The sequence below is a fragment of the Erinaceus europaeus genome, chromosome 3 (genome assembly GCF_950295315.1).
Source record: "Erinaceus europaeus chromosome 3, mEriEur2.1, whole genome shotgun sequence".
Classification (NCBI taxonomy): Eukaryota; Metazoa; Chordata; class Mammalia; order Eulipotyphla; family Erinaceidae; genus Erinaceus; species Erinaceus europaeus.
The window spans coordinates 167,015,511-167,040,970 of record NC_080164.1 but is presented as its reverse complement, the minus strand read 5'-3'; the positions used below and the strand labels follow the sequence as shown (position 1 = coordinate 167,040,970).

Genomic DNA, 25,460 nt, shown 5'->3' with positions numbered 1-25,460 from the left:
AGTTATAAAGTAAGAGAATATATATATATATATGTACATATATATGTGGTTTTTCTGTTTCCCAGTAGATATGAAAGTCATGTGTACAATATTCTACTTTCTACTGTCACACAGTAGCACTCATTGTGTCTAAAAACCAGTGCATGTGCCTTCATCACAAACTGCTTTATTGCTAAACTAAATATTCATTGTCAAACAAAAAAAAGCTAACTATCACCTGATATCTGTTAAGGAAGCCTAACGCTCTTGACTGGTGGAGGCTTTCAGAAGAAGAGAGCCTGGACGGTGGTGCTCAGCAAACTGCAATGGAGCAAGGCATGCCACTGTGCCCGGGCTGGCCACCATCCCAGCAGAGTTCTGACTTGTCCAACAAGGATGTTTCCACGTTGAGACAACTGAGCGATCTCTTCTTTTCTCTCCCCTGGCTGAGTCTAAATGAGGCCTCGTGGCTTGAAGAAGGCTCAGTTCTGAATCCTCTAGAACTCCATTGCTCATTCTGCAACCTCTGGTCACAGCTGGCTTTTTAATTTTATTTAACCTTCACTGTTTTTTTATGTTTGGTTTTGCTGGCTACACTTTAACTTTATTTTTCTGTCTGAAACTGAGAAACTGAGAGAGGAGAGGGAGATAGAGAAGGAGCGAGAAAAAGAGATACCTGCCACACTACTTCACCACTGGTCAAGTTGTTTCCCCCAGCCCCCGAAGGTGAGGACTAAGTGCTTGAACCCAGGTCCTTGTGCATGATCACATCTGTGCTGTCTGTGCCTGGTGCACCACCACCCAGCCCTTTCCAGCCACATGTTAAGAAGTCAGTGGCACAAGTGGGTAGCAGCTGTCACGTTGGGTAGTGTAGACACAAGACATGTCCATCACTGCCATCAGAGCTGGGAATAGGACATGTGAGCACACTATACATGGGACTTTGGACAGCTGAGACCAAGGAGCTGACCTGCCAGCCTAATATTTGATCTGGTTAGGGTGGGATAGACCCCCCTGCCCCCTTTATGGGGAGCATCAGAACTGGTCCTGGGTTCAGTCCCTTGCACTGCAGTAAGCCAGAGCTAGCAGTGTTCTGGTTAAAAAAAAAAAAAAAAAAAAAAAGATGGCAAAGAAAGAGGTTTTTAAATTATTTATTTATTTTCCCTTTTGTTGCCCTTGGTTTATTATTATTGTTGTTGTAGTTATTATTGTTGTTGTTATTGATGTCGTCGTTGTTAGATAGGACAGAGAGAAATGGAGAAGGGGGGAGACAGAGGGGGGAGAGAAAGAGAGACACCAGCAGACCTGCTTCACCGCCTGTGAAGCGACTCCCCTACAGGTGGGGAGCTGGGGGCTCAAACCAGGATCCTTATGCCGGTCCTTGCACTTCACACCATGTGCACTTAACCCACTGCGCTACTGCCTGACTCCCAAGAACAAGTCTTATTTTATTTTATTTATTTGGGGAATTAATGGTTTACAGTCAACAGTAAAATACAGTAGTTTGTACGTGTGTAACGTTTCTCAGTTTCCCACATAACAATTCACCCCCCCCTCTAGGTCCTCCTCTGCCATCATGTTCCAGATCTGAGCCCTCCTCCCACCCCAGACTCCTTTCCTTTGGTGCAAGACACCAGCAAAGCAATAATCCTAATGAAAAAAAATCATACTGCCGGGATACAGACTGTCTCTCCCATATACATACATTTTTTTTCTTAATTTCTTTCTTTTGTTAACCATTTCGTTCCTTTAAGTTTTATCTATTGTATGAGGTAGAGAGGAGAGAGATATCAGAACAAGACATTAACATACAAAGTACTACCAGGGCTCAAACTCAGGACCTCATGTTTGCAAGTCCAGAACTCAGCCACTGCACCATTTCCTTTGCCATGTACTTAAAAAAATTTTTTTAACCTCTTCTTCTTGAAGCTGCCTTTCATCTGTTACAGGGAGAGAGGAGTTTAGAAAAGTATTTCAGGGCTAGGAGATCATTCACCTGGTAGAGTTTACACTGTACCATGCATGGAGTCCATGTTCCAGCCCCTGGAGGTGCTATGTCTCTGGAAAATTTTAGGGCTGTGACATCTCTCTTTCTTATCTGAAATGAAGGTGTCAGACCAAGGCTAGTCAGAAGCATATACATGAGGCCCTTGTGCTACAAAAACAAAACAGAACACTAGAAGGACATTCTTTGAGAGTCCAAGACTTTATCCACTGCACCATCACTCCCAGGCCTAGAAGGGCATTCTAAACAGGTTCCACCAGAAAGCTTCGAGGAGTTTGGATTCACTGTAATCATGTGCTAGAAAATTTAAGAATGCACACTCATATTTCTTCCCTTTTCTTCTTATTTAAATATTTATTTACTCATTATTTTTTTAGAGGTAAAGAGGCAGAGAGAGAGAGAGAGAGAGAGAGAGAGAACAAACAGCACCAAAGCTTTCTTCAATGTGATAGGGGGCCTGACTGGAACCCTGGTGTGACACATGGCAAAGCAGCACACCTTCCAAGTGAGCTATTTCATTACATTTATTTCTGTAGTGAGCTGCTCAAACTTTCATTAGATTCACAGCAACATGAAACCCCACACACACACACCCGAAAAGGGGGTGGGGGGGAGGCTTCTGAACTGCTACTTCAAGGTGGGCCTTCATGGTGCAATGGTAGCATGTCTGACTCCAAGAACTGCTACTTTCGGAGAGAACTAGACTGAACAAGGTCGAGGTATCTTGGGCTAGGCTGCCTCCCTCCACCTACCACTCCTTCTGTCCCCCTCCAGTGCTCACGGTGCGGACCGCAATCCCCATCATCATGGGAGCCAACATCGGGACCTCAATTACCAACACCATTGTGGCGCTCATGCAGGCCGGGGACCGCAATGAGTTCAGAAGGTAGGAGGCTCATGGCAGCAGCCCTGTCACCCTGGGCCCTGGGGCTTGGTCACCTTGTGGAGACTGCTTTAAACCAGGGGAACCAGTGTGTCGTTCCCAGCACTCTCGGCAGGGGCGCAGTGGAGCTTGGCTGCAGGTGGTTCACAGGCTCGCAGCCCCTACAGTCAGCTCCCTGCTCAGCATTAGTGAGGGCAATGAGGAGTCTGACCTCTGTGCTGTTGTTGAAGCATCAAACCCCCAGCTGAGTGCTTAGCGAGATGCCTGGATGCTAAGACTCCCTAAATGGGAGCTCGAGCTCGAGATTTTTGCTACCACGAGTAATTCAAAGACTAGTTAGGATATTTAGTTATGTCCTACTTAGCCAGAAAGGATTAGCTCCTCAAACCCCCATCTTGAGCCACTGTTCCTTGCCTCTTCCCTTGCACCCCAGTAAAGGCTCAATGTGCTTTTGTGCATGTAACATCTGGAAACAGGGGCAGAGGGATCCCTCTGTGTTGAAAAGGTCAATTAGCAAATAATTAAGCACATTTCCTGACTTCCATCTGGCGATGGGCCTTTTCCAGCGCTTGTTAAAACAGAGATGCATCTTCCTTTGTCAGCAAAAGGCACTGAGTGTGCTGCTGAGTGGATGTGGGGGGTGGGGACTGGCACTTGCCAGGCAGGTCAAGAAGCAAAAGTCGCCCCATGTCCATCTGTGACTGGCAGGCAGCGGAAGTCCTCAAGGGAGGTTTAGTTCCCCTGGGTCTTGGCTCACCTCCTGGGTTCCTGTTGAAATGTCCTGAGGGTGGCGATAATAACACACACAAGCCTGGGTGTTTTATACTTTGATCTTCCCAAGATATGGAACAGACTTTGCTTCCTTTTATTGATGGAGAAGCAGGTGTATCGACACAGGGCAGGTTGAATGACCTCACTGAGGGACAGAGTTGAGACTCCTCTCAGGCTTTCTTATTCCAGACTGTGGGTTCCTGGCACAGTTACACAAATTTCTGCCTCTTGGAAACCTATGAATTATTAACAGATTCAAGGACATAGGAATATGTTTGGTCTAGTCCATCCTGTTTGGGATACTTAACTAGACTGTCTTCAATCCCATCACTGGAGCTAAGTCCTTTTCTTACTGGATGTTTGAATTATGTCTGGAGCCTCATAGAATAATAATTATTATATCAACAACCTAAGCTTTAAAATATTTTTCCAGGGGCCAGGTGGTGGTGCACCTGGCTGAGTGCACACGTTACAGTGCACAAAGACCCAGGTTCAAGCCCCTGGTCCCCACCTGCAAGGGAAAGCTTTTCAAGTGGTGACATAGGGCTGCAGGTGTCTCTCTGTCTCTCTCTCCCTCTCTATCTCACCCTTCTCTCTCCATTTATGGCTGTTTCTATGCAATAAGTAAAATTAAAATAATTAAAAAAATAAAATATTTTTCCAGGTGGCGCTGGCTGGTGGCACATATGGTTGAGCATGCATGTTACAATGCACAAGGACCCAGGTTCAAGTCCCTGGTCCTCACCTGTAGGGGGAAAGCTTTGCAACTGGTGAAGCAGGGCTGCAGGTGTCTCTCTTTCTCTATCTTCCCCTTCCCTCTCGATTTCTAGCTGTCTCTATACAATAAATAAATAATGATAATTTTTTAATTTAATAAAAATATTTTTCTAAACTGCTAAGGAACATTGGTATCATTTTTTTTGTAGTGTGCACATGTCTTAAATAACCCTCCCCAGGAAAATAACATGACTCTTATTATATTTGTTAATCTCATAGTTAGCAATTTGTGCCTACAAATATATTTTTTTCCTACTGCTCCAAATGAATTAAAAGCCTTTTTTAATTGAGAAAACCTAGAGCTTCTTAACCTGGAGACAAGGAAAAATCAGGGGAAATCTGTGAACCTTCTCAGATAAGTGTCTACTAGCCTGTTTTCCTGGGGGGATCTGTTCAAACACCTCATCAGATTTCAAAGATTTCAAAACAGAAAATAAATAATAATCATTCTCAGGAGCTGGGTGATGGCTCACCAGTAGAGAGTACACAGTACCATGTTCAAGGACCTGGGTTCAAGCCCTTGGTCCCCACCTGCAGGGGGGAAACTTCACAAGATGTGGGACAGTGCTGCAAGTCTCTGTCTCTCTCTGTGTGTCCCACTTTCTCTATCACTCACCCTTTATCAAAAACAAAGAGCACAGGAGTGATAGTATAATGGTTATACAAAAAGACTCATGCTTCAGGATCCAAGTCCCCCTGAACTACCATCAGCCAGAACTGAGCAGTGCTCTGGTGGAAAAACAACAGTAAAAAGAAAGAGGGGGGGGGGGGAGAAAAGGAAACAATATGGCTGCCAGGAACATGGAGTTTTACAGACACTGAGCTCCAGTGACAACCCTGGTGACAAAAAAAAAAAGAAAGAAAGGAAGGAAGGAAGGAAGGAAGGAAGGAAGGAAGGAAGGAAGGAAGGAAGGAAGGAAGGAAGAGGGAATAAGCATTCTCTTGTGTGAGGACCTCAGCTTCTCAAAGGTAGACCATCATCAAGATGCCTGATTCCAATGCAATGTTGATTTGAATGCAACACTTCCAAGGGTGGCTACTGCACTCACTTTTGTAGCCAGCCACTGAAGTGAGGGCTGTCTGATGGGATGGGCCAGAAGTTGCAATCACTGGGAAAATGGTTTGGAGACTCGGGAGCACACAGTAGGAGGCATCTCCAGCTGACACACTAAGGATCCCCTTTGGACTGTTAATCCAGGGGCCCACTGACAGATGAGCTCACTTGCTCTGCTGATCCCCTCCCTCAGGGCCTTTGCGGGGGCCACCGTCCATGACTTCTTCAACTGGCTCTCTGTGCTGGTGCTCCTGCCCCTGGAGGCTGCCACCCACTACCTCGAGATCCTCACTGACCTCGTGGTCAACTCCTTCAACTTCCAGAATGGGGAGGATGGCCCCGGCACTTCTGAAAGTCATCACAGACCCCTTCACAAAGCTCATTGTCCAGGTAACATGGCTTCCTTCCCAGAGGAGAGGAGTTATCCCCGCCCCTGCCCTCCTGCCCCACTCAGAGGGGAGAAATAGAGAGGGCCAGGCTCTGCAGGCACTGCTCCTCGGCTTCCCTGACAAAACCCAGTGAGGCGTATCAGGAATAAGGGGTGGAGTGATTGAATTTGCTTTCACCCCTCCACCCCACCCCCAGCATTGCTCAGGAGTTTGTATGTATGTGTGTGTGGGGGGGGGGGGCGTTTGAACCTGGGACTCTGGAGCCTCAGGCATGAGCATCTCTTTGCATAAAGATTATGTTATCTACCCCTACCCTGTTTTTGCTTCCTTGACTTTAGCATATGTGGCATCATTACTGGGATTGGGTGGGGAGTGTTCCTCTCTCCCTGAAGAGTGATTCCCTGAAGTTGGGTTCTCAAGATTCTAGGGCTCTCTGTGGTTCTACTTGGCTGCCACCACTAACTTCAACCCCAGTGGACAATAGGGGATTGTTTTACTCTTATCAAAGAGAAAGATGTCTGCCCCCTGCCCACACCTTTAGGGCCATCTTGTTCTCTCAGTAGGATGTGTTTCTAGCATCGAACTTACTGTGAAGAAGTTATATGTTTGTTGCCTTGGTCACTCTGATTGTCTCTGGTTTGTTCTCTGCCATCCTATCACCTAGTACATACCCACTACAAGCTCTACCAACCCAGTCCTTTGTCGATATGATTTCTTTATTGATGTGACACTTGCTAGCCGGCAGGTGTTGTGTTCTATCCAGAGGCTGCCGGTAGGAGTCCAGTTATCCACTGCAGGGCATCACAGTCAGGTCCATGATATCAGATTCTGTCTACCATCAACCCTCCATATCCTTCCACATCAGCTCTGAGGACTTACTGACTCTCTTCTGTTTTCCTCTCCAGCTGGATAAAGATGTTATCAACCAAATTGCCATGAATGATGAATCAGCCAAAAACAAGAGTCTGGTCAAGATTTGGTGCAAAACTCTCACCAACGTGGTAAGATTATCACTGGTCGGGTTTAACATCTGTAGGTCCAACCAAATGTTTTCTTCCAAATGGGAAAATAAAAGTGGGGGGTGACCGGTGACACACTCAGTAGAATGTGATTGTTACCTTGTGCAAGGACCTGGGTTCAAGTTCCTGGTCCCTACCAGCAGAGAGGAAGCTTCATGAGTGAGGAGGGCTGTAGGTATCTCTCTTTCTCTTTCCCTGTATGTCTCCCTTCTTTCTCAAAAATAAATATTAAAGGAGGGAAGGAAGGGAAGGGAAGAGAAGAGAAAAGAAAAGGGGGTGGGTGGTAGTGAACCAAGTTAAACACATATATATGAAGAACAAGGACCCCCGCAAAGATCCCAGTTCGAGCCTCCTGCTCCCCCTTTGAATGGGGATCACTTCACAAGCTGTGAAGCAGGACTGCAGGTGTCTATTTTTCTCTTTCCTCTCTATCTTCTCCTCCCTCTCTCAGTTTCTCTCTGTCCTATCAAAAAAAAAAATTCGGGAAAAATATGGCCACAGAAGCAGTGGATTCATGGTGCAGGCACCAAGCCTCAGTGATAAACCTGGAGGTAAAAAAAAAAAAAGTGGGAGGGAAGTGAACTATCCTGAACTATCAATAGTGGCCAGTGAGAATTCTTTAAAAAATAAACCAATTATCAATGTGGGTGGATGGGCACAGAACATGGTGTACTGACAGGGTGGTGGGGACATTAGTGCTGGCTGGTCATTATCTTCAAGTCTCTTTTTATTTATTTATTTATTCTCTTTGATTTCCCTTGTTGTTTTATTGTTGTAATTATTATTGTTGTTGTTATTGATGTCATTGTTGGATAGGACACAGAGAAATGGAGAGAGGAGGGGAATACAGAGAGGGGGAGAGAAAGAGAGACACCTGCATACCTGCTTCACTGCTTGTGAAGCGACTCCCCTGCAGGTGGGGAGCCGGGGGGCTCGAACTGGGATCCTTATGCCAGTTCTTGCACTTTGTGCCACCTGCGCTTAACCCGCTGCGCTACTGCCGGACTCGCATCTTCATGTCTCTTAGCTTATTTCTGGCTGCCTCTCTGTCTCCACCACTAGAAGGATCTGTGGGAACAGGTCCTTCATATTCACCCCACACCCTTGGGCATCTCTCCCTGCCACACACATTGCTCCTAACAAAACTGGGCACTGTGGACTAACATGTCTCATTTCTCACGATGACCATCCAGACTCAGATGAATGTCACCGTCCCCGGGCCCGAGAACTGCACCTCCCCTTCCCTCTGCTGGACAGATGGTTTGAACACCTGGACCATCAAGAACGTGACCCACAAGGAGAACCTGGAGAAATGTGAGGAGAGTTTGGCGGAGCCTCTGGGTGTGCTCCACGTGTTGATAGGTGTTTGCAGAACACTCTCGCCTCCAATTTAAGTCCTTTCCCACCACCATGGCACCAGGACCCCAAGGTCCACTCTACCTCCTTTCCCCCTTTTCTCCAGAGTCTTTTGCTTTAGTGCAGTACACTATCCAGTCCTATTGCCCTGTTTTGTCCTTGTTTCTTTTACCATCCCCTCTTACTAAGAGGCACAAAAGCGCTGGGAATAAAGTGTTATGTAGTGTTGGGGCAGGGGTGGGGGCACCATATCCTCGTTACCAGGGCTTCTCCTTGTCTCCCCAGGTCGTCACATCTTTGTGAACTTCAACCTCCCGGATCTGGCTATTGGCATCATCCTGCTGATCGCCTCCCTCGTGATTCTCTGCGGCTGCCTGATCATGATTGTCAAGCTCCTGGGCTCCGTGCTCAAGGGGCAGGTGGCAGTTGTCATCAAGAAGACCCTCAACACTGGTAAGTGCACTGACCCTTACCTGAATCTTCTAGCAAATAGCGTTGTTGTAGACATTCCCATCTAGCCAATGAATAGATCTGCTGAAGTACAGAAATCAAATGCCATGCACCCCTGGGTGTCTCCCCAGATGTCTCGAGGTGGAGCCTGGGGAGAAGACACAAGCTTTCATATCACAGTGGCAACTCGTGTCCAGAGAGCTATAAGACAGCTCTTCCTTCTTTCCATGGTTCCTCCACCTTGGACTTTTCTGTGTCTGTCAGCATTCCGTAAGGAAAGAGTAATAATAGTTGCCCAATCAGACCCCAGTTTGCCTTTCACTCCTGGAGAAAATATTGCTCTGAGTCTCCATTTTGCGCCTGCCCTAGGCAAAAATTGACGGGTTCTTCACCATCTCTCCCCCAGATTTCCCCTTCCCCTTTGCCTGGGTCACCGGCTACCTGGCCATCCTCGTGGGCGCAGGCATGACCTTCATCGTGCAGAGCAGCTCTGTGTTCACATCTGCCATGACCCCGCTGATCGGTGAGTGGCTCCTGACTCCTCCTTCTGGCTGCCATGGCCCTCTCCTGTCTTCTCCTGGGCAGATGCTAAGGACTGTGCCTCTCCTCAGGTATTGGTGTGATCTCCATCGAGAGGGCATATCCGCTCACCCTGGGTGCCAACATTGGCACCACCACCACCGCCCTTCTGGCCGCCCTGGCCAGTCCTGGCAACACCTTGAGAAGTTCAATCCAGGTCAGCACGTGCTGCATGGGGTGGGGGCTCCGTGGTGGTATACACCCCCATCTGTGATGTTGCAGGCAGGAGCTTTCTGTCGAGAGCCCTGCTTCTATTACAGGGGACAAAGTGCACAGAGGTGCCCTCGAAGCTCCACTGCAGGGCTGTGTACTACCATGTACACGGAGGGGTCACAAGGGAGTCGGCCATGTTTCAAGGAGATGAGTGTTTATTGAGACAAAGCAGGCCTAGAGAAGTGAGGGAAATACATGTCTTAGAGGTAGATAGACCCCCAAGAGAAAGAATGAGGGTGAGGGTCCCCCAAATTCCTGGTTGTTTAACCTTTATTGTGGATTCTGGGGATGCGGTGGGACCCTAAGGCTGTTAATTATAGCCATTATCTCCAGGTCTACTCTACTGCATCCATCTGCATTTTATGACATTGGCAGGCAGGTGGGAAGGGAAGCAGTGGTCCAGGATATACGCATCTTGGCTTCTGGCCCCTCTCCCAGGCTACCTGCAGGGTGCAGGGGCAGGAATTGCTAGTGTCCTTTTACCAGAGGAGTCTCTCCCTAAGCAGCCCCCTAACATTTCTCTTACCCTGTCCCAAACTATGATGTGGAGAAGCTTCAGAGAGAAACTTGGCTGGCAGACAAAGCCCTCCTCCCTTTAGAAAGACAGACATCCATGCCCTGCAGGTGTTTAAACACGGGCAAGTGGCACTTGACAGAGGTGGACTTTCCAAGAATCACAGAAAGCACTTCCTGTTGTCCTGCCTCCTTATTTGGGACATAGAAAGGTCACTTGGACTGACCTGGGAGGAGCCTCAGTGGAGTACACATTGGATTTACAGTCAGGAGGCCAGGAGTTTGATCCCCAGCATCACATATGCCAAAGTGATGTTCTGGTTCTCTCTCATAAATAGATAAATCTTTTAAAAGAGGAAAAGAAAAGTAAAGATCACCCAGGATTTCACTACAAGAAGAGTCGGGGAGGGGGGAGGGCTTGGGCAAGAAGACAGTTTCTAGGACAGTGTTTGTATACAGTGTTTGTAGCCAGCCTGGCATTTGCATGCTACGTGGCTTCAGGCAAGTGTCCAAGTTTTTGAGTTTCATTCCTTAATGTGAAATGAGGAGCCTAATTCCTGTCCCAATGATTGTTATTATTTTCTTTCTTGATTAGCATGAGTGCGAGAGAAGGAGAAACAGTTGTCAGACCTCCAACTCAAGACTTCATGTTTTTAAGTCCGGAGGTCTAGCAACTGGGTCCACTCCCAGGCCACCTAAAATTATTCTGCTGATGTTTGATGCGTTGGCTAAAGCACGACTCTCTGAGGAAATAAGTGTGTGAAGAATCTAAGTACGGAACTGGAGAGGGATCACGAGCCCTGCTCCCAAACTGTGAGCTCCTTCACCAATTGTCACCAATCTGAATGATAAAATTGACCCAGAGTGGGCTGGGGAGACAACATAGTCATTATTGTTAGAAATATGCAACATAAATGAGACAAGAAGAGTCAGGTGTGTAGATAAAGGAACTTTTTGTGTAGTAGCCTTGGGAACCTTTAGGAGCCCTGCCTGGGGAAATGGGAGAGCCCAGACAAGGGGAGCTCACGACAGCCTCCTCAGAGCCTTATAGGGTCTTGGCTCAGGACTATTTCTGGTGTGTGGGAGGGGGACTGGTGGTCTGATTTATGATATATTCAGGAATATTTCTGGTCAGATGTGTCTGTTCAGGCAGGGTCTGCTTGTCCCCAGCATGTCCCCTTCAGTCTGTTTCAGTGAGAGAAGTTCTTTCTGTGAGGATAGGGGATCAGGCCTCAGCATATTTCCTTTAATTATGCAAAAGGGTTTCATCCTAGGTTCAATCCCCCATAACCCCCATAAGCCAGAGCTGAGCAGTGCTCTAGTTTAAAAAAGAAAGAAAGAGGCCTAGAGTAGGAAAATCTATTCATGCACGAGGCCCTAGTTACACCAGGAAAATTTTTGTTAATTAAAAAAACTAAGAAATACAAATAAGAGCCACCCAGCCCACTTGTAGTTCTCATTAATCACATTTTGAAATAGTAAAAAGAAATGGTACAGGGGATGAGGGGGAAGTGAAGGAAAAGGAAAATAACATAATGGTTATGCAAAGAGACTCTCACTGAGGGCTGGGTGGTGGTGCACCTGGTTAAGTGCACAGATTACAATGCTCAGGGACGGGGGTTGAGCCCCCCTCCACCTGTAGGGAGAAAGCTTTGTGAGTAGTGAAGCAGGGCTGTAGGTGTCTCTCTTCCTGTCTGTCTCACCTCCCCTATTGACTTCTGGCTATCTCTATCCAATAAACAAGTAAAGATAATTTTTTAAAAAAAAGAGGGAGAGACTCTCTCCCTCTCTGGGGTGAGTTTCCAAAATCCCACCTTCAGTCTGCAGCACTACCATAAGCCATTGCTGAGCAGTGCTCTGGGGAAGAAAGGAAGGAAGGGAGATCGCTTTCTCTCCTCTCCTCTCCTCTCTTGTCCTCTCCTCTCCTCTCCTCTCCCGGATCAACTAGGAATACCAAAGGAGACCACCCGGACCGAAACAAGACAGGACTAGAATGACCACAGGAACCCAGTAAATCACCCGTGAGTACAAACACGCGTGGCTGGTGACAGAGAGGAGAGAGGGGCCTAAGGAGAGATTAAGTGACTGCTAACAGTTCAGCAGTTTATCAGTGGAGACACCACCTCCAGTCTGCTCCACAAAAAGGGGACAGCTGAAGGGAGGAAAGGACTCCCCAGAGACACACCAAGTGCAACTCTGAGTCTCCATTGCTACTACCCTCAGAATCTGGAGCAGCAACAGGGAGGGACACCAGGGGACAGAGATCTAACCGGGAAACTCAGGAGAAGACCTATACCTCGGTGGCATAGCTGAGGGGCTGTGAAAATCTCTTTGCATAACCACTGGATTATCTCTGCCACACCCTGCTTTATCTCTTGGTCAGGGGTCAGTGATTAAGCTAAGAAGCCTATTGATAGTTTAAAAGCACTCAGGCTCCCATAGCCTACAGGGAAGAAAAAAAAAGAGGCTTTTACACCACTGAGCTCCAACTCAGGGATTGAAAAAACTGTTAACTTCCACCACGGAATTAAATTACTTAGTCAATCCAGGCAATAGTGATCAATAATTTGAAAAGTACTGATAAAGGGAACTCATAACATAATATATAAAATGGTTAAAACAACAAGAAAAAATATTGGAGACTCGAACCAGGACAAGAGTCCAGCTAAAAGTCCTCCAGAGGGTGAAGCACAAAACAACGAGTTCAACATCCAAACATTAGCTAAGGAAATAATAACAGGAGTGAGTAAAGAATTTGAAAAAATTGTAATCAGAAATGCAGGAACAACAAAAGAGAATATGGAAGAAAATTCTAATTATCTCATGGTTATTAGAGAGCTGAAAGCTGAAATCGCTGAGCTAAGAAGGCAACTAGCTGAACAAGCTAAAACAGTATCAGAGCAGGGCAACAAAATAGATGAACTCCAGAAAGCAGTAGAGGGCAGAGAGAATAGAATCTATGAGGCTGAAAACAAAATTAGCAAGATAGAGGATGAATTAGAGACAACTAAAAAAGAAGTAAGAGATCTCAAAAAGAGATGCTGAAAACAACAACAGAGTCCTATGGGATGACTTCAAAAGAAACAATATATGCATTATTGGCTTACCAGAGGAAGAAAGAGAAGGAGAGGAAGAAAGCATTCTCCAGGCCATAATAGCTGAAAATTTCTCTAGTCTAGACAACACCAAAGACATAAAGATTCAAGAAGCCCAGAGGGTCCCGAACAGAATTAACCCAGACCTAAAGACACCAAGACATGTCATACTTAGATTGGAAAGGAATAAGGATAAAGAAAGGATCCTCAAGGCTGCAAGAGAAAAACAAAGAGTCACCTACAAAGGAAAACCCATAAGATTAGCAGCAGACTTCTCCATACAAACACTACAGGCCAGAAGAGAATGGCAAGATCTCTATCGAGTGCTCAATGAGAAAGGCTTTCAGCCAAGAATACTATATCCTGCTAGACTGTCATTCAGACTAGATGGAAGCATCAAAACCTTCTCAGACAAGCAACAGTTGAAGGAAGCAACCATCACCAAGCCTGCCCTGAAAGAAGTTCTGAAAGGTCTCCTATAAACAACCAGACCACCACAAATAGGACATATATCAAAACACTCTAAAACTCTACAAGAATGGCGTTAAAATATCTTCAATCTTTGATATCAATAAATGTCAATGGCCTGAATTCACCTATTAAAAGACACAGAGTAGGAAGATGGATCAGAAAACACAACCCAACAATATGCTGTCTACAGGAAACCCACCTAACTCAACAAGACAAACACAGACTTAAAGTGAAAGGATGGAAAACTATCATACAAGCCAATGGCCCACAAAAAAGGGCAGGAACAGCTATTCTCATATCTGACATGATAGACTTTAAAATAGATAAGATTAAAAAAGATAGGAATGGACACTACTTAATGCTCAGAGGATCAGTCAATCAAGAGGACTTAACAATTATTAATATCTATGCACCCAATGAGAAGCCATCTAAATACATCAAACTTCTACTGAAAGAACTACAGCAATATATTAACAGTAACACAATCATAGTAGGGGACTTCAACACCCCACTCTCTCAACTTGACAGATCATCCAGGCAGAAAATCAATAAAGACATAAGGGAGCTAAATGAAGAGATAGATAAACTAGAACTATTGGACATTTTCAGAGTCATTCATCCCAAGAAGCTGGAATACACATTTTACTCAAATCCACATGGATCATTCTCAAGGATAGACCATATGTTATGCCACAAAGACAGCATCAGCCAATTCAAGAGCACTGAAATCATCCCAAGTATCTTCACAGACCACAGTGGAATTGAACTAACACTTATCAATCAACAAAAGATTAGTAACAGTGCCAAAATGTGGAAGCTCAACAGTACACTTCTTAACAACTTCTGGGTCAAAGAGGAAATCAAGGAAGAAATCAAAATGTTTCGAGAGTTCAATGAAAATGAAGACACAAGCTATCAAAATATTTGGGACACAGCTAAAGCAGTCCTAATGTGTGCTATACAAGCACACATTAGGAAACAAGAAAAGGCACAATTAAACAGACTGATTGAACATCTTAAAGACCTAGAAGAAGAACAACAAAGGAATCCTAAAGCAACCAGAAGGACAGAAATCACTAAAGTTAGGGCAGAAATAAATAACATTGAGAATAGGAAAACCATACAAAAGATCAATGAAAGCAAATGTTGGTTCTTCGAAAGAGTAAACAAAATCGACAAACCTTTAGCCAGACTCACAAAACAAAAAAGGGAGAAGACCCAAATAAATCGGATAGTAAATGAAAGAGGAGATATCACAACAGACACTGCAGAAATTCAACATATCATGCGAGGCTTCTATGAACAACTATATGCCACCAAGCTAGAGAACCTGGAAGAAATGGACGATTTCCTAGATACCTACCAACTTCCAAAACTAAGTAAAGAGGAAGTGGATAACATGAACAGGCCCATCACAGCTAATGAAATTGAAACAGTTATCAAAAATCTTCCCAAAAATAAAAGTCCTGGACCAGATGGTTTTACAAATGAATTCTACAAAACTTTCAAAGAAAAACTAATACCTCTACTTTTAAAAGTCTTCCAGAAGATTGAAGACACTGGAATACTCCCTGCCAGCTTCTATGAAGCCAACATCACCCTGATACCAAAAGCAGACAGGGACACAACCAAAAAAGAAAACTACAGACCAATATCTCTGATGAACATAGATGCGAAAATATTGAACAAAATTCTAGCCAAGCGGATACAGCAGTATATCAAAAAGATTGTTCATCATGACCAAGTGGGGTTTATCCCAGGCATGCAAGGTTGGTTTAATATACGTAAGTCAATCAATGTGATCCACCACATCAACAAAAGCAAGACCAAAAACCACATGGTCATATCAATAGATGCAGAGAAAGCCTTTGACAAAATACAACATCCCTTTATGATCAAAACACTACAAAAAATGGGAATAGATGGAAAATTCCTGAAGATAGTGGAGTCTATATATAGCAAACCTACAGCCAACATCATACCCAATGGTGAAAAACTGGAAGCATTTCCACTCAGATCAGGTACTAGACAGGGATGCCCACTATCACCATTACTATTCAACATAGTGTTGGAAGTTCTTGCCATAGCAATCAGGCAGGAGCAAGAAATTAAAGGCATACAGATTGGAAGAGAAGAAGTCAAACTCTCCTTATTTGCAGATGACATGATAGTATACATGGAAAAACCTAAGGAATCCAGCAAGAAGCTTTTGGAAATCATCAGGCAATACAGTAAGGTGTCAGGCTACAACATTAACATTCAAAAGTCAGTGGCATTCCTCTTTGCAAACACTAAGTTAGAAGAAATTGAAATCCAGAAATCAGTTCCTTTTTCTATAGCAACAAAAACAATAAAATATCTAGGAGTAAACCTAACCAAAGAAGTGAAAGACTTGTATACTGAAAATTATGAGCCACTACTCAAAGAAATTGAAAAAGACAAAAAGAAGTGGAAAGATATTCCATGTTCATGGGTTGGAAGAATTAACATCATCAAAATGAATATACTACCTAGAGCCATCTACAAATTTAATGCTATCCCCATCAAGATCCCAAGCACATTTTTAGGACAATAGAAAAAATGCTACAAATGTTTATCTGGAACCAGAAAAGACCTAGAATTGCCAAAACAATCTTGAGGGGAAAAGAACAGAACTGGAGGCATCACACTCCCAGATCTCAAACTGTATTATAGGGCCATTGTCATCAAAACTGCTTGGTACTGGAACGTGAACAGACACACTGACCAGTGGAATAGAATTGAGAGCCCAGAAATGAGGCCCCACACGTATGGACATCTAATCTTTGACAAAGGGGCTCAGACTATTACATGGGGAAAGCAGAGTCTCTTCAACAAATGGTGTTGGAAACAATGGGTTGAAACATGCAGAAGAATGAAACTGAATCACTGTATTTCACCAAATACAAAAGTCAATTCCAAGTGGATCAAGGGCTTGGATGTTAGACCAGAAATTATCAGATACTTAGAGGAAAATATTGGCAGAACTTTTTTCCGCATAAATTTTAAAGACATTTTCAATGAAACGAATCCAATTACCAGGAAGACTAAGGCAAGTATAAACCTATGGGACTACATCAAATTAAAAAGATTCTTCACAGCAAAAGAAACCACTACCCAAACCAAGAGACCCCTCACAGAATGGGAGAAGATCTTTACATGCCATACATCAGATAAGAGTTTAATAAACAACATATATAAAGAGCTTGCCAGACTCAACAACAAAACAAATAACCCCATCCAAAAATGGGGGGAGGACTTGGACAAAATATTCACCACAGAAGAGATCCAAAAGGCTGAGAAACACATGAAAAAATGCTCCAAGTCTCTGATTGTCAGAGAAATGCAAATCAAGACAACAATGAGATATCACTTCACTCCTGTGAGAATGTCATACATCAGAAAAGGTAACAGCAGCAAATTCTGGAGAGTGTGTGGGGTCAAAGGAACCTTCCTGCACTGCTGGTGGGAATGTCAATTGGTCCAACCTCTGTGGAGAACAGTCTGGAGAACTCTCAGAAGGCTAGAAATGGACCTACCCTATGACCCTGCAATTCCCCTCCTGGGGATATATCCTAAGGAACCCAACACATCCATCCAAAAAGATCTGTGTACACATATGTTCTTGGCAGCACAATTTGTAATAGCCAAAACCTGGAAGCAACCCAGGTGTCCAACAACAGATGAGTGGCTGAGCAAGTTGTGGTATATATACACAATGGAATACTACTCAGCTGTAAAAATTGGTGACATCACCGTTTTCAGCCCATCTTGGATGGACCTTGAAAAAATCATGTTGAGTGAAATAAGTCAGAAACTGAAGGATGAATATGGGATGATCTCACTCTCAGGCCGAAGTTGAAAAACAAGATTAGAAAAGAAAACACAAGTCGAACCTGAAATGGAATTGGAGTATTACACCAAAGTAAAAGACTCTGGGGTAGGTGGGTGGGTGGGGAGAATAGAGGTCCATGAAAGAAAGATGATGAATGACTTAGTGGGGGTTGTATTGTTAAATGGGAATCTGGGGAATGTTATGCATGTACAAACTATTGTATTTACTGTTGAATGTAAAACATTAATTCCCCAATAAAGAAATAAATTATAAAAAAATAAAAAAGAAATAAAAAAAAAAAGAAAGGAAGGAAGGAAGGAAGGAAGGAAGGAAGAAGTGAGTAGCGTCATGGTTATATAGACAGATTCTGATGCCTGAAGTTCCAAGGTCCCAGGCTCAATTCCCTGGATCGCCATATACCAGAGCTAAGCAGTGCTGGGGTGGGGGGTGGGAGGGAAGAAAGAAGGAAGGAAGGAAGGAAGGAAGGAAGGAGGAGATTCATTGAATAATGTCTGACTAGATCCATCATCAGCACACAATGAATATTAAAAGTTCCCAGTGATTCCACACCCTGCTTTCAATTATGTCTCTGAGATCCAGCTCATAGATCCACTTGTAGCCTGTTTCTCAGAGGAGTATTCCCGTGCCCTGGGCCCAGGGTGTGGAAGACTGATAGACTGTGCAGGGAGGGCACATGCAGGATAATGGCATGGAGTGTGGCTTCCAACTCCTGCTGTTTGGCACAGATCACTTATGCCAGGGCCCACTTATATGACTTTGAGGAAAAAAATGCTTTCACCTCTCGCTTTCCCATCTTCTTTAAATTTTATTTATTTATTCCCTTTTGTTGCCCTTGTTGTTTTTATTGTTGTAGTTACTATTATTGCTGTTATTGATGTCATCATTGTTGGATAGGACAGAGAGAAATGGAGAGAGGAGGGGAAGACAGAGGGGGAGAGAAAGTTAGCCACCTGCAGACCTGCTTCATTGCTCTTGAAGCGATTCCCCTGCAGGTGGAGGGGGGGTGCTCAAACCGGCATCCTTATGCCGGTCCTTGCACTTTGTGCCACGTGCACTTAACTCCCTGCCCTACTGCCCTACTGCCCTACTGCCGCTTTTCCATCTTTTAAGAGACAATGAACAAGCCAGGGAGATAGCATAATGCTTCTGCAGAAAGACTCTCAAGCCTGAGGCTCTGAGGTCCCAGGCTCAATCCCCTGTACCACCCACCACACACCAGATTAACTCCTTCCTTTCACTCCTAGTCTCAGAGTAGATGCTCAGGGAAAGCAAGTGCCTCTGGGCTGAGCTTTGGAGACAAGAAAGCCCCTGACTTAGCTCTCAGCACTGCTGTGTGACCCCTTACCACCCCACCCACCTGACTGTGTGTGTGTTTTCTTGTGTTTTTCAGATCGCCCTGTGCCACTTCTTCTTCAACATCTCGGGCATCTTGCTCTGGTACCCCATCCCCTTCACCCGCCTGCCCATCCGCATGGCCAAGGGGCTGGGCAACATCTCCGCCAAGTACCGCTGGTTTGCAGTCGTCTACCTGGTCGTCGTCTTCTTCCTGAGCCCGCTGGCTGTGTTTGGCCTCTCGCTGGCTGGCTGGCAGGTGCTGGTGGGCGTGGGGGTGCCCATTGTCCTGGGCATCGTGCTGATAGTGGTCATCCGGCTGCTGCAGTCCCGCTGCCCCAGCGTACTGCCCAGCAAGCTGCGGAGCTGCAGCTGCCTGCCGCTGTGCATGCGCTCGCTCAAGCCCTGGGATGGCGCAGTCACGGTGCTCACCACCTGCTGCCAGCGGCGCTGCTGCTGCTGCTGCCGCGTGTGCTGCCGGGCCTGCTGCCTGCTCTGCGGCTGCCCCATGTGCTGTCGCTGCAGTAAGTGCTGTGAGGACCTTGCAGAGGAGCCGGACGTCCCCATCAAGGTCTCTGGGGACATGGGAAAAGAAGGCAAGGATGGGGCCCGCTGCTCCCCAGTGGATGCCCTGGGCACAAAGATTGTCTCCAGCAGCACCGCCCTGTAGGGGGCGCCCTGATGCCTCGGGCAGACTCCCTGAGGCCACACCTCCAGGCTCCTGCAAGCTCTGCAGGCCTTGCTCCACCAGGGACTTGTGCCCCATTGGAAAGACTTGATCTCAGTCCCAACTTTCACCCTGAATTCAGTCCCCATTGCCAGGAGTTTTTATCTCACCCCCTGCACCTGGGCCTTCCAGGTCAGGAAGGTGCAGTGCAGGCATGAGAATCAGATAGTAGAACTGGGTTCCAGAGATGTCACACCAGCCCTACACCCTGCCGGGAGTGGGGGCAGGTGCACCCCCTTGCAGTCTCAAAACATCCTTTTCTGAAGGTTCACTTTGGGGAGGGATTTATGAATGGTTCCCCAAGGTGTCAAATGTGTCAAATGTGACTGCGTCCAAGTGAATGTGTACACAAGTGCATTTCTTTGTTGCACTAAAGCTCAGACATCTCTCTCCTTTACCAAAGACTTGTTTCAGTCAGGAGCCGCTGCTCCCAGCCCAACGCAGCTCAGGGGAAATTGTGCAATTGCTGGGAGGCCTGGAGAAGACAGCAGCTGTGGGCTTTCCCAATGCCCTTCCCTCCCCCCCCCATGATCTGCTCACCTGGGCAGGTCTGACTAGCCAAAGCAGTTCACCTGCTGGATCTTCACTGGAGTTTCCAGGATGGGAAAGTCATACTGAGCTACGGGGCTTTTACACCTGCTTTGCTCCGTTTGTCATCCCATGTTCCTGAGAGGGGTCCTTCCTGAGCTGAGCACGTACAGGGTGTGGACCAGGGCAGGGTGGGCACTGGGCAGAGATATTTACCTGCCCAAAGGACTCAGGTTCTTCTTAATTTGGCTAAGTTAGACATCAGACTGGTAGTTGCAGCTAAGGCTCAGAGTTATCCCCTTGATTAGATTATCCTCTTAGTCCATAGGTCTAAGAGGTGGGTCCTTCTTGCCCCAGATACCTCCCATGTGCCTTCTAGAACCCCCTGGTCTGTGTACACTCCTCTCTCTACTGTCAGCACCCTCACTGATCCCAATTTCCCTGGTGTGTCATTTCAGCTGTGGTGGTGGTCCCTCTACCCCCCGGACCCTGTCCTCCCCATCAAAGGCCCCAAACAGAGCCATCTAGGCTCCATGTTTATAGGCAGGCACCTGTACGGTCTTCTGCAAATTATCTGCTAATAGTCATGTGATTTGTGCGTTGTAGTGCTTCCACTTGGAGACAAGGCCGGGTTCTGCTATAAAATGTAAATAAACACCCCCCCACACTTGTACATTTTGTAATACAGCCTTTTCAACATGCCTCTGAAGCCATGCCCACACCGCACTGTAAATTAAATACGTCAGTTAAGCCTGGGCTGGCCTGCACACTCCGATGACTTTTAACTTTGGATCTATGTACTTGTGTTGATTGTATTTTTGTTTGTTTATTTTTTTTTACTGGTTGTGGGAAGGGAAAAATAAAAAAGATAATAATAATCAAACCTAGAAAGAGTTTGCTTCTCACCATGAGAGGAACATTGGGGCCCCTGGATGCATATTTTCCCTTAAAATCTAGAACCTTAGTGACATCTGTATCCTCACCCAGGTCCCCCCACCAACATTGTACCAGGACCAGCCTGGGAGCGGGGACACTGTATATGTGCAATGTCTCAGTGCTATACCCTCTTCCCCCTGCCCCAAATCAGGACTTAGCTGCTCTGGTTTTGTGATGAGACCCCACCGAAAACCTGAAGGTACAGGGCTGCAAAGACCCAACACGTGACTTTATCAGTCATCAAAACACCCAGCATTGGTGGGGAAATAAATAGTGTAATGATTCTGCAAATGCCTGAGGTTCCCCAATCCCAGGTTCAATCCCCAACACCACCATAAGCCAAAGCTGAGCAGTTGTTGGTATGCTTCTAAAAACCCCTTCTGTTTCATTTGGTTTAATACCCCCTGCATTCTATTTACATAACACTGTATTCTATTTACATAACCTCTGTTAACAAGCACCACCCTCCCTCCAGGGCATTGGTGATTCAGTGGTAGAATTCTTGCCTGCTCCGCCCCCTCTCCTTGTCATACCCTGATTTTCACCAGTCACTTTTCTCTCCACCCTCTCTGCGTCGCATCCTGTTCCCACCCTACTGGGCTAGTATATTTATAAGGACAAGATTGTAGTTTTTAGTTAGTTTAGCTTAGCTTGGTATAGATTGCTCTGCGTCCTGCATGAATAAAGAGATACTGCGTACAACCCAGCCATGAGTCCTGGGTCGTCTGTTACCCGCCCGTGAAGCCAGCCCGGCGAAAACAACAAGCAGTGTGTGTCTGTCTCTCTGTATCTCTCTCATTAACATAAATAAAGAGCACACAGGGGTCATGTGGTAGTGCACCAGGTTAAATACACGTAGTACGAAGTGCAAGGATCCCAGTTCAAGCCCCTGGCTCCTCCTTGCAAGGGGGGTAGCTTTGCAAGTTGTGAAGTGGGTCTGGAGGTGTCTATCTTTCTTCCTCTCTATCTCCCCATCCTCTCTCAATTTCTCTCTGTCCTATCCAATAAAAAACAGGGGGGGATGGCCACCAGGAGCGGTGGATTCGTAGTATTGGCACCTAGCCCAGAAATAACCCTGGAGAGAATAAATAAATAAATTAATTAATTAAAAAAATAAAGAACACACAGCTTTGTGGCATGAGGTAGGACAGTGGATAAAATCTTGAATGCTCAAGCTTGAGATCCCTAGTTCACTCCTTGCCATTATATGTGCCAGAGTAAAACTTCAGTTCTCATTCTAACTCACACCATTCCCTCTCGGGATGAATGAATGAACGAATGAATGAATCAATCAATAAATAAATATTTATGGCGAGGAAAATAGCTCACTTGGATCAGGGATAGATAGCATAATAATTATGCAAAGAGACTTTCATGTTTGAGGTTCTGGAAGTCCCAGGTTCAATCCCCCGGACCACCATAAGCCACAGCTGGGCAGTGCTCTGGTAAAAAAAAAAAAAAAAAAAAAAAAAAAGCACAAGGACCAGCGTAAGGATCTGGGTTCGAACCGTCGGCTCCCCACCTGCAGGGGAGTCACTTCACAGGCGGTGAAGCAGGTCTGCAGGTGTCTTTCTCTCCCCATCTTTGTCTCCCCCTCCTCTCTCCATTTCTCTCTGTCCTATCCAACAATGATGACATCAATAACAACAACAATAAAACAAGGGCAACAAAAGGGAAAAATAAATAAATATTTTTTTAAAAGAAGTGAGCTTTTAAAAAAAAAAAATTAAAAAAAAAGAAGGGTGGCCAGGTGGTGGCGCACCTGGTTGAGCGCACATGTTACAGTGCGCAAGGATCCAGGTTCAAGCCCCTGGTCCCCACCTGCAGGGGGAAAGCTCTACAAGTGGTAAAGTGCTGCAGGTGTCTCTCTGTCTCTCTCTCTCTATCACCCCCTTCCCTCTCAATTTCTGACTGTCTTTATCCAACAGATAAAGATTTAAAAAAAACTTTAAAAAGTGATTTAAAAAAATTTTTAAAAAATAAAAAAGAAAGAAAAAAGAAAAAAAAAAGAAAAATAGCTCATTTGGATAGTGTGCTGTTTGGTCATGTGGTGATCCCGGGCCAAGCCCAGACCTGACTATATTGACAGAAGCTTGGATGCTGTGGTCTCTTTCATTCTTTCTGTTTCTCAAATAAATAAATAAATTTTTTTCCATTTTTTTTTTTTGCCTCCAGGGTTATTGCTGGGGCTCGGTGCCTGCACCATGAATCCACTGCTCCTGGAGGCCATTTTTCCTCCTTTTGTTGTCCTTGTTGTTGTAGGCTTAATGTGGTTATTATTGTTATTGTTGATGTCATTCGTTGTTGGATAGGACAGAGAGAAATGGAGAGAGGAGAGGAAGACAGAGAGGGGGAGAGAAAGATAGACACCTGCAGACCTGCTTCACTGCCCATGAAGTGACCCCCCTGCAGGTGGGGAACCAGGGTCTCGAACTGGGATCCTTATGTCAGTCCTTGTGCTTTGTGCCACGTGCACTTAAGCCACTACACTACTGCCCGACCCCCATAAATAAATATTTTTAAAAGGACATACATTCAGTACATGATGGTTGACCCTCTGTTCCCAAAATAGTGGAAGTATTTCTCTTAGGGGAGAGAGATACCAGAGCATTTTTGGGATTGTGTGAAGGTGGGTAGAAAGGCAGAAAGGACTAGCTTGGTTACCTCGATGTACAACTACAACTGCATCGTGAAGTTCTCTCTGCTATGGTCCTCTCCCCAGCGTGTGGAGGCTCTCCACCAGGACCGTGACTCTCAGAGCATCCCCAGGACTGTTCCCAGGTATGAATTTTTCCTGGACTCAAGCCCTCGTTCAGAAAGTCTGTTTGGCCTGCTTATCAGTGAACACTTGTGATGTGAGTGCTAGTGTGTTGACAGCTCTCCTATATCATGTTCACTTTCGCTTACTTATTGAGAAAGGGGGAGACTGTGTGGTGGTGCACCTGGTTGATGGCACCTATTACAATGGGCAAGGACCTGGGTTTGATCCCCCAGTCCCCACCTGCAGTGGGAAAGCTTTACAAGTGGTGAAGCAGTGCTGCAGGTGTCTCTCAGTTTCTCTCCCTCTCTACCTCCCCCTTCTCGATTTATGGCTGTCTCTATCCAATAAATAAATAAAGATAATTTTTAAAAAATAAAGAGAGAGAGAGAGGAGAGATGCCAGAACAGCAGTGGGCCGGCCATATCCAGAGGTTCCTAGGATTGAACCTAAGGCATCCATCACTCATACAAGTCGTGAGCCCTAGCCACAAAGTCATCTCCATGACCACACAACTTCACTTTAAAAAATATTTATATATTAGGAAAAAAAAGAAAAAAAATTATTTATTGGGTTGAGGAGACATGCCGAGCTAGCATGGGGATGCCTCTTCCTGGGCATGTACTCTCTGGGCTGGAGAGAATGTGACTGGAGCCAACCTGGGCTGCTACTCACTCAGCAACTTGAGGGAGATGACTCAGGAACAAAACACATGGCAGGGAGGCAATGCAATACCTTTATTGATCAGAGAGCCAAGGCTTTTTAAAGGACAGATCCGGAAGTGGCAAGTTGGAAATGGAAATGACTAGGAAAGGGGCGGAGAATGGCTGGAAAGGTAGGAACTTCCTTAGCAACAGTTGCGAGAGTTTTAACTGGTGGGATTAATATTACCCTGGAGGCAGGGAGGGTTCTGAGGGTAGAAAGAAGATAGATCAGAGGAATGGAATGGGTGGGGATCTTTCAGGCAAAACAATGATTATGTAGATAGGCCACAGTATCAGGAATACAGGGTGCTTTGTGAGGTTCCTCACAATTTCCCGACAGAGACAACAAAATGGTTCTGCAAGGCACTCATGCCTGAGGCTCTGGGTCCCAACTGTTATCCTCAGCACCACCATCAGCCAGAGCTGAGAAGTGCCCTGGTCTCTCCTGCCAGGTAGCTTTCTCTCTGTATCTCTCTTTAATAAGTAAGTAAAGGGGTCAGGTGGTGGCATACCTGGTTGAGTATACACAGTACAATGCACAAGGACCCAGGTTCAAGCCCCCAGTCCCCACCTGTAGCAGAAAAGCTTTAGAAGTGGTAAATCAGGGAGTTGGGGGTTAATTCAATGGGTTAACTGCATGTGGTGAAAAGCGCAATGACCGGCATAAGGATCCCGGTTCAAGCCCCAGCTCCCCACCTGCAGGAGAGTCACTTCACAAGTGGTGAAGCAGGTCTGTAGGTGTCTATCTTTCTCTCCCCATCTCTGTCTTCCCCTCCTCTCTCCATTTCTCTCTGTCCTATCCAATAACAACATCAATAACAATAACAATAATAACTACAACAATAAAACAACAAGGGCAATGAAAGGGGAATAAATAATTTTTTAAAAAGTGGTAAAGTAGTCTTGCAGGTCGCTTTCTCTTTTCCTTCTATCTCTCCCTTCCCTCTCAATTTCTGTCTCTATTCAATAAAAAAATATAATAAAAATTAAAATAAATACATAAGATATCATTTAAGTTTTTATTTATTAATGAAAGAAGAGCAGGGA

General features: G+C 45.5%; 1 protein-coding gene and 1 long non-coding RNA gene across 2 annotated transcripts in view; both read left to right on the top strand.

Annotated features, from left to right (window-relative positions):
* Positions 1–20,771, top strand: part of LOC103124393 (sodium-dependent phosphate transport protein 2B) — a 40,782-nt gene extending 20,011 nt beyond the window's left edge. Inside the window, 9 exon segments of the mRNA XM_007535115.3 lie at positions 2,759–2,870; positions 5,663–5,804; positions 5,806–5,859; positions 6,764–6,859; positions 8,071–8,191; positions 8,519–8,686; positions 9,090–9,206; positions 9,295–9,419; positions 18,819–20,771. Of these exon segments, the coding sequence (XP_007535177.1) occupies positions 2,759–2,870; positions 5,663–5,804; positions 5,806–5,859; positions 6,764–6,859; positions 8,071–8,191; positions 8,519–8,686; positions 9,090–9,206; positions 9,295–9,419; positions 18,819–19,430 (1,547 nt within the window). The 3' untranslated portion in view covers positions 19,431–20,771.
* Positions 9,431–11,743, top strand: LOC132537569 (uncharacterized). The gene is made up of 2 exons (XR_009549050.1): positions 9,431–10,743; positions 10,775–11,743. It is a non-coding gene; the product is annotated as an uncharacterized LOC132537569 (long non-coding RNA).
* Positions 20,772–25,460: the final 4,689 nt, after the last annotated feature.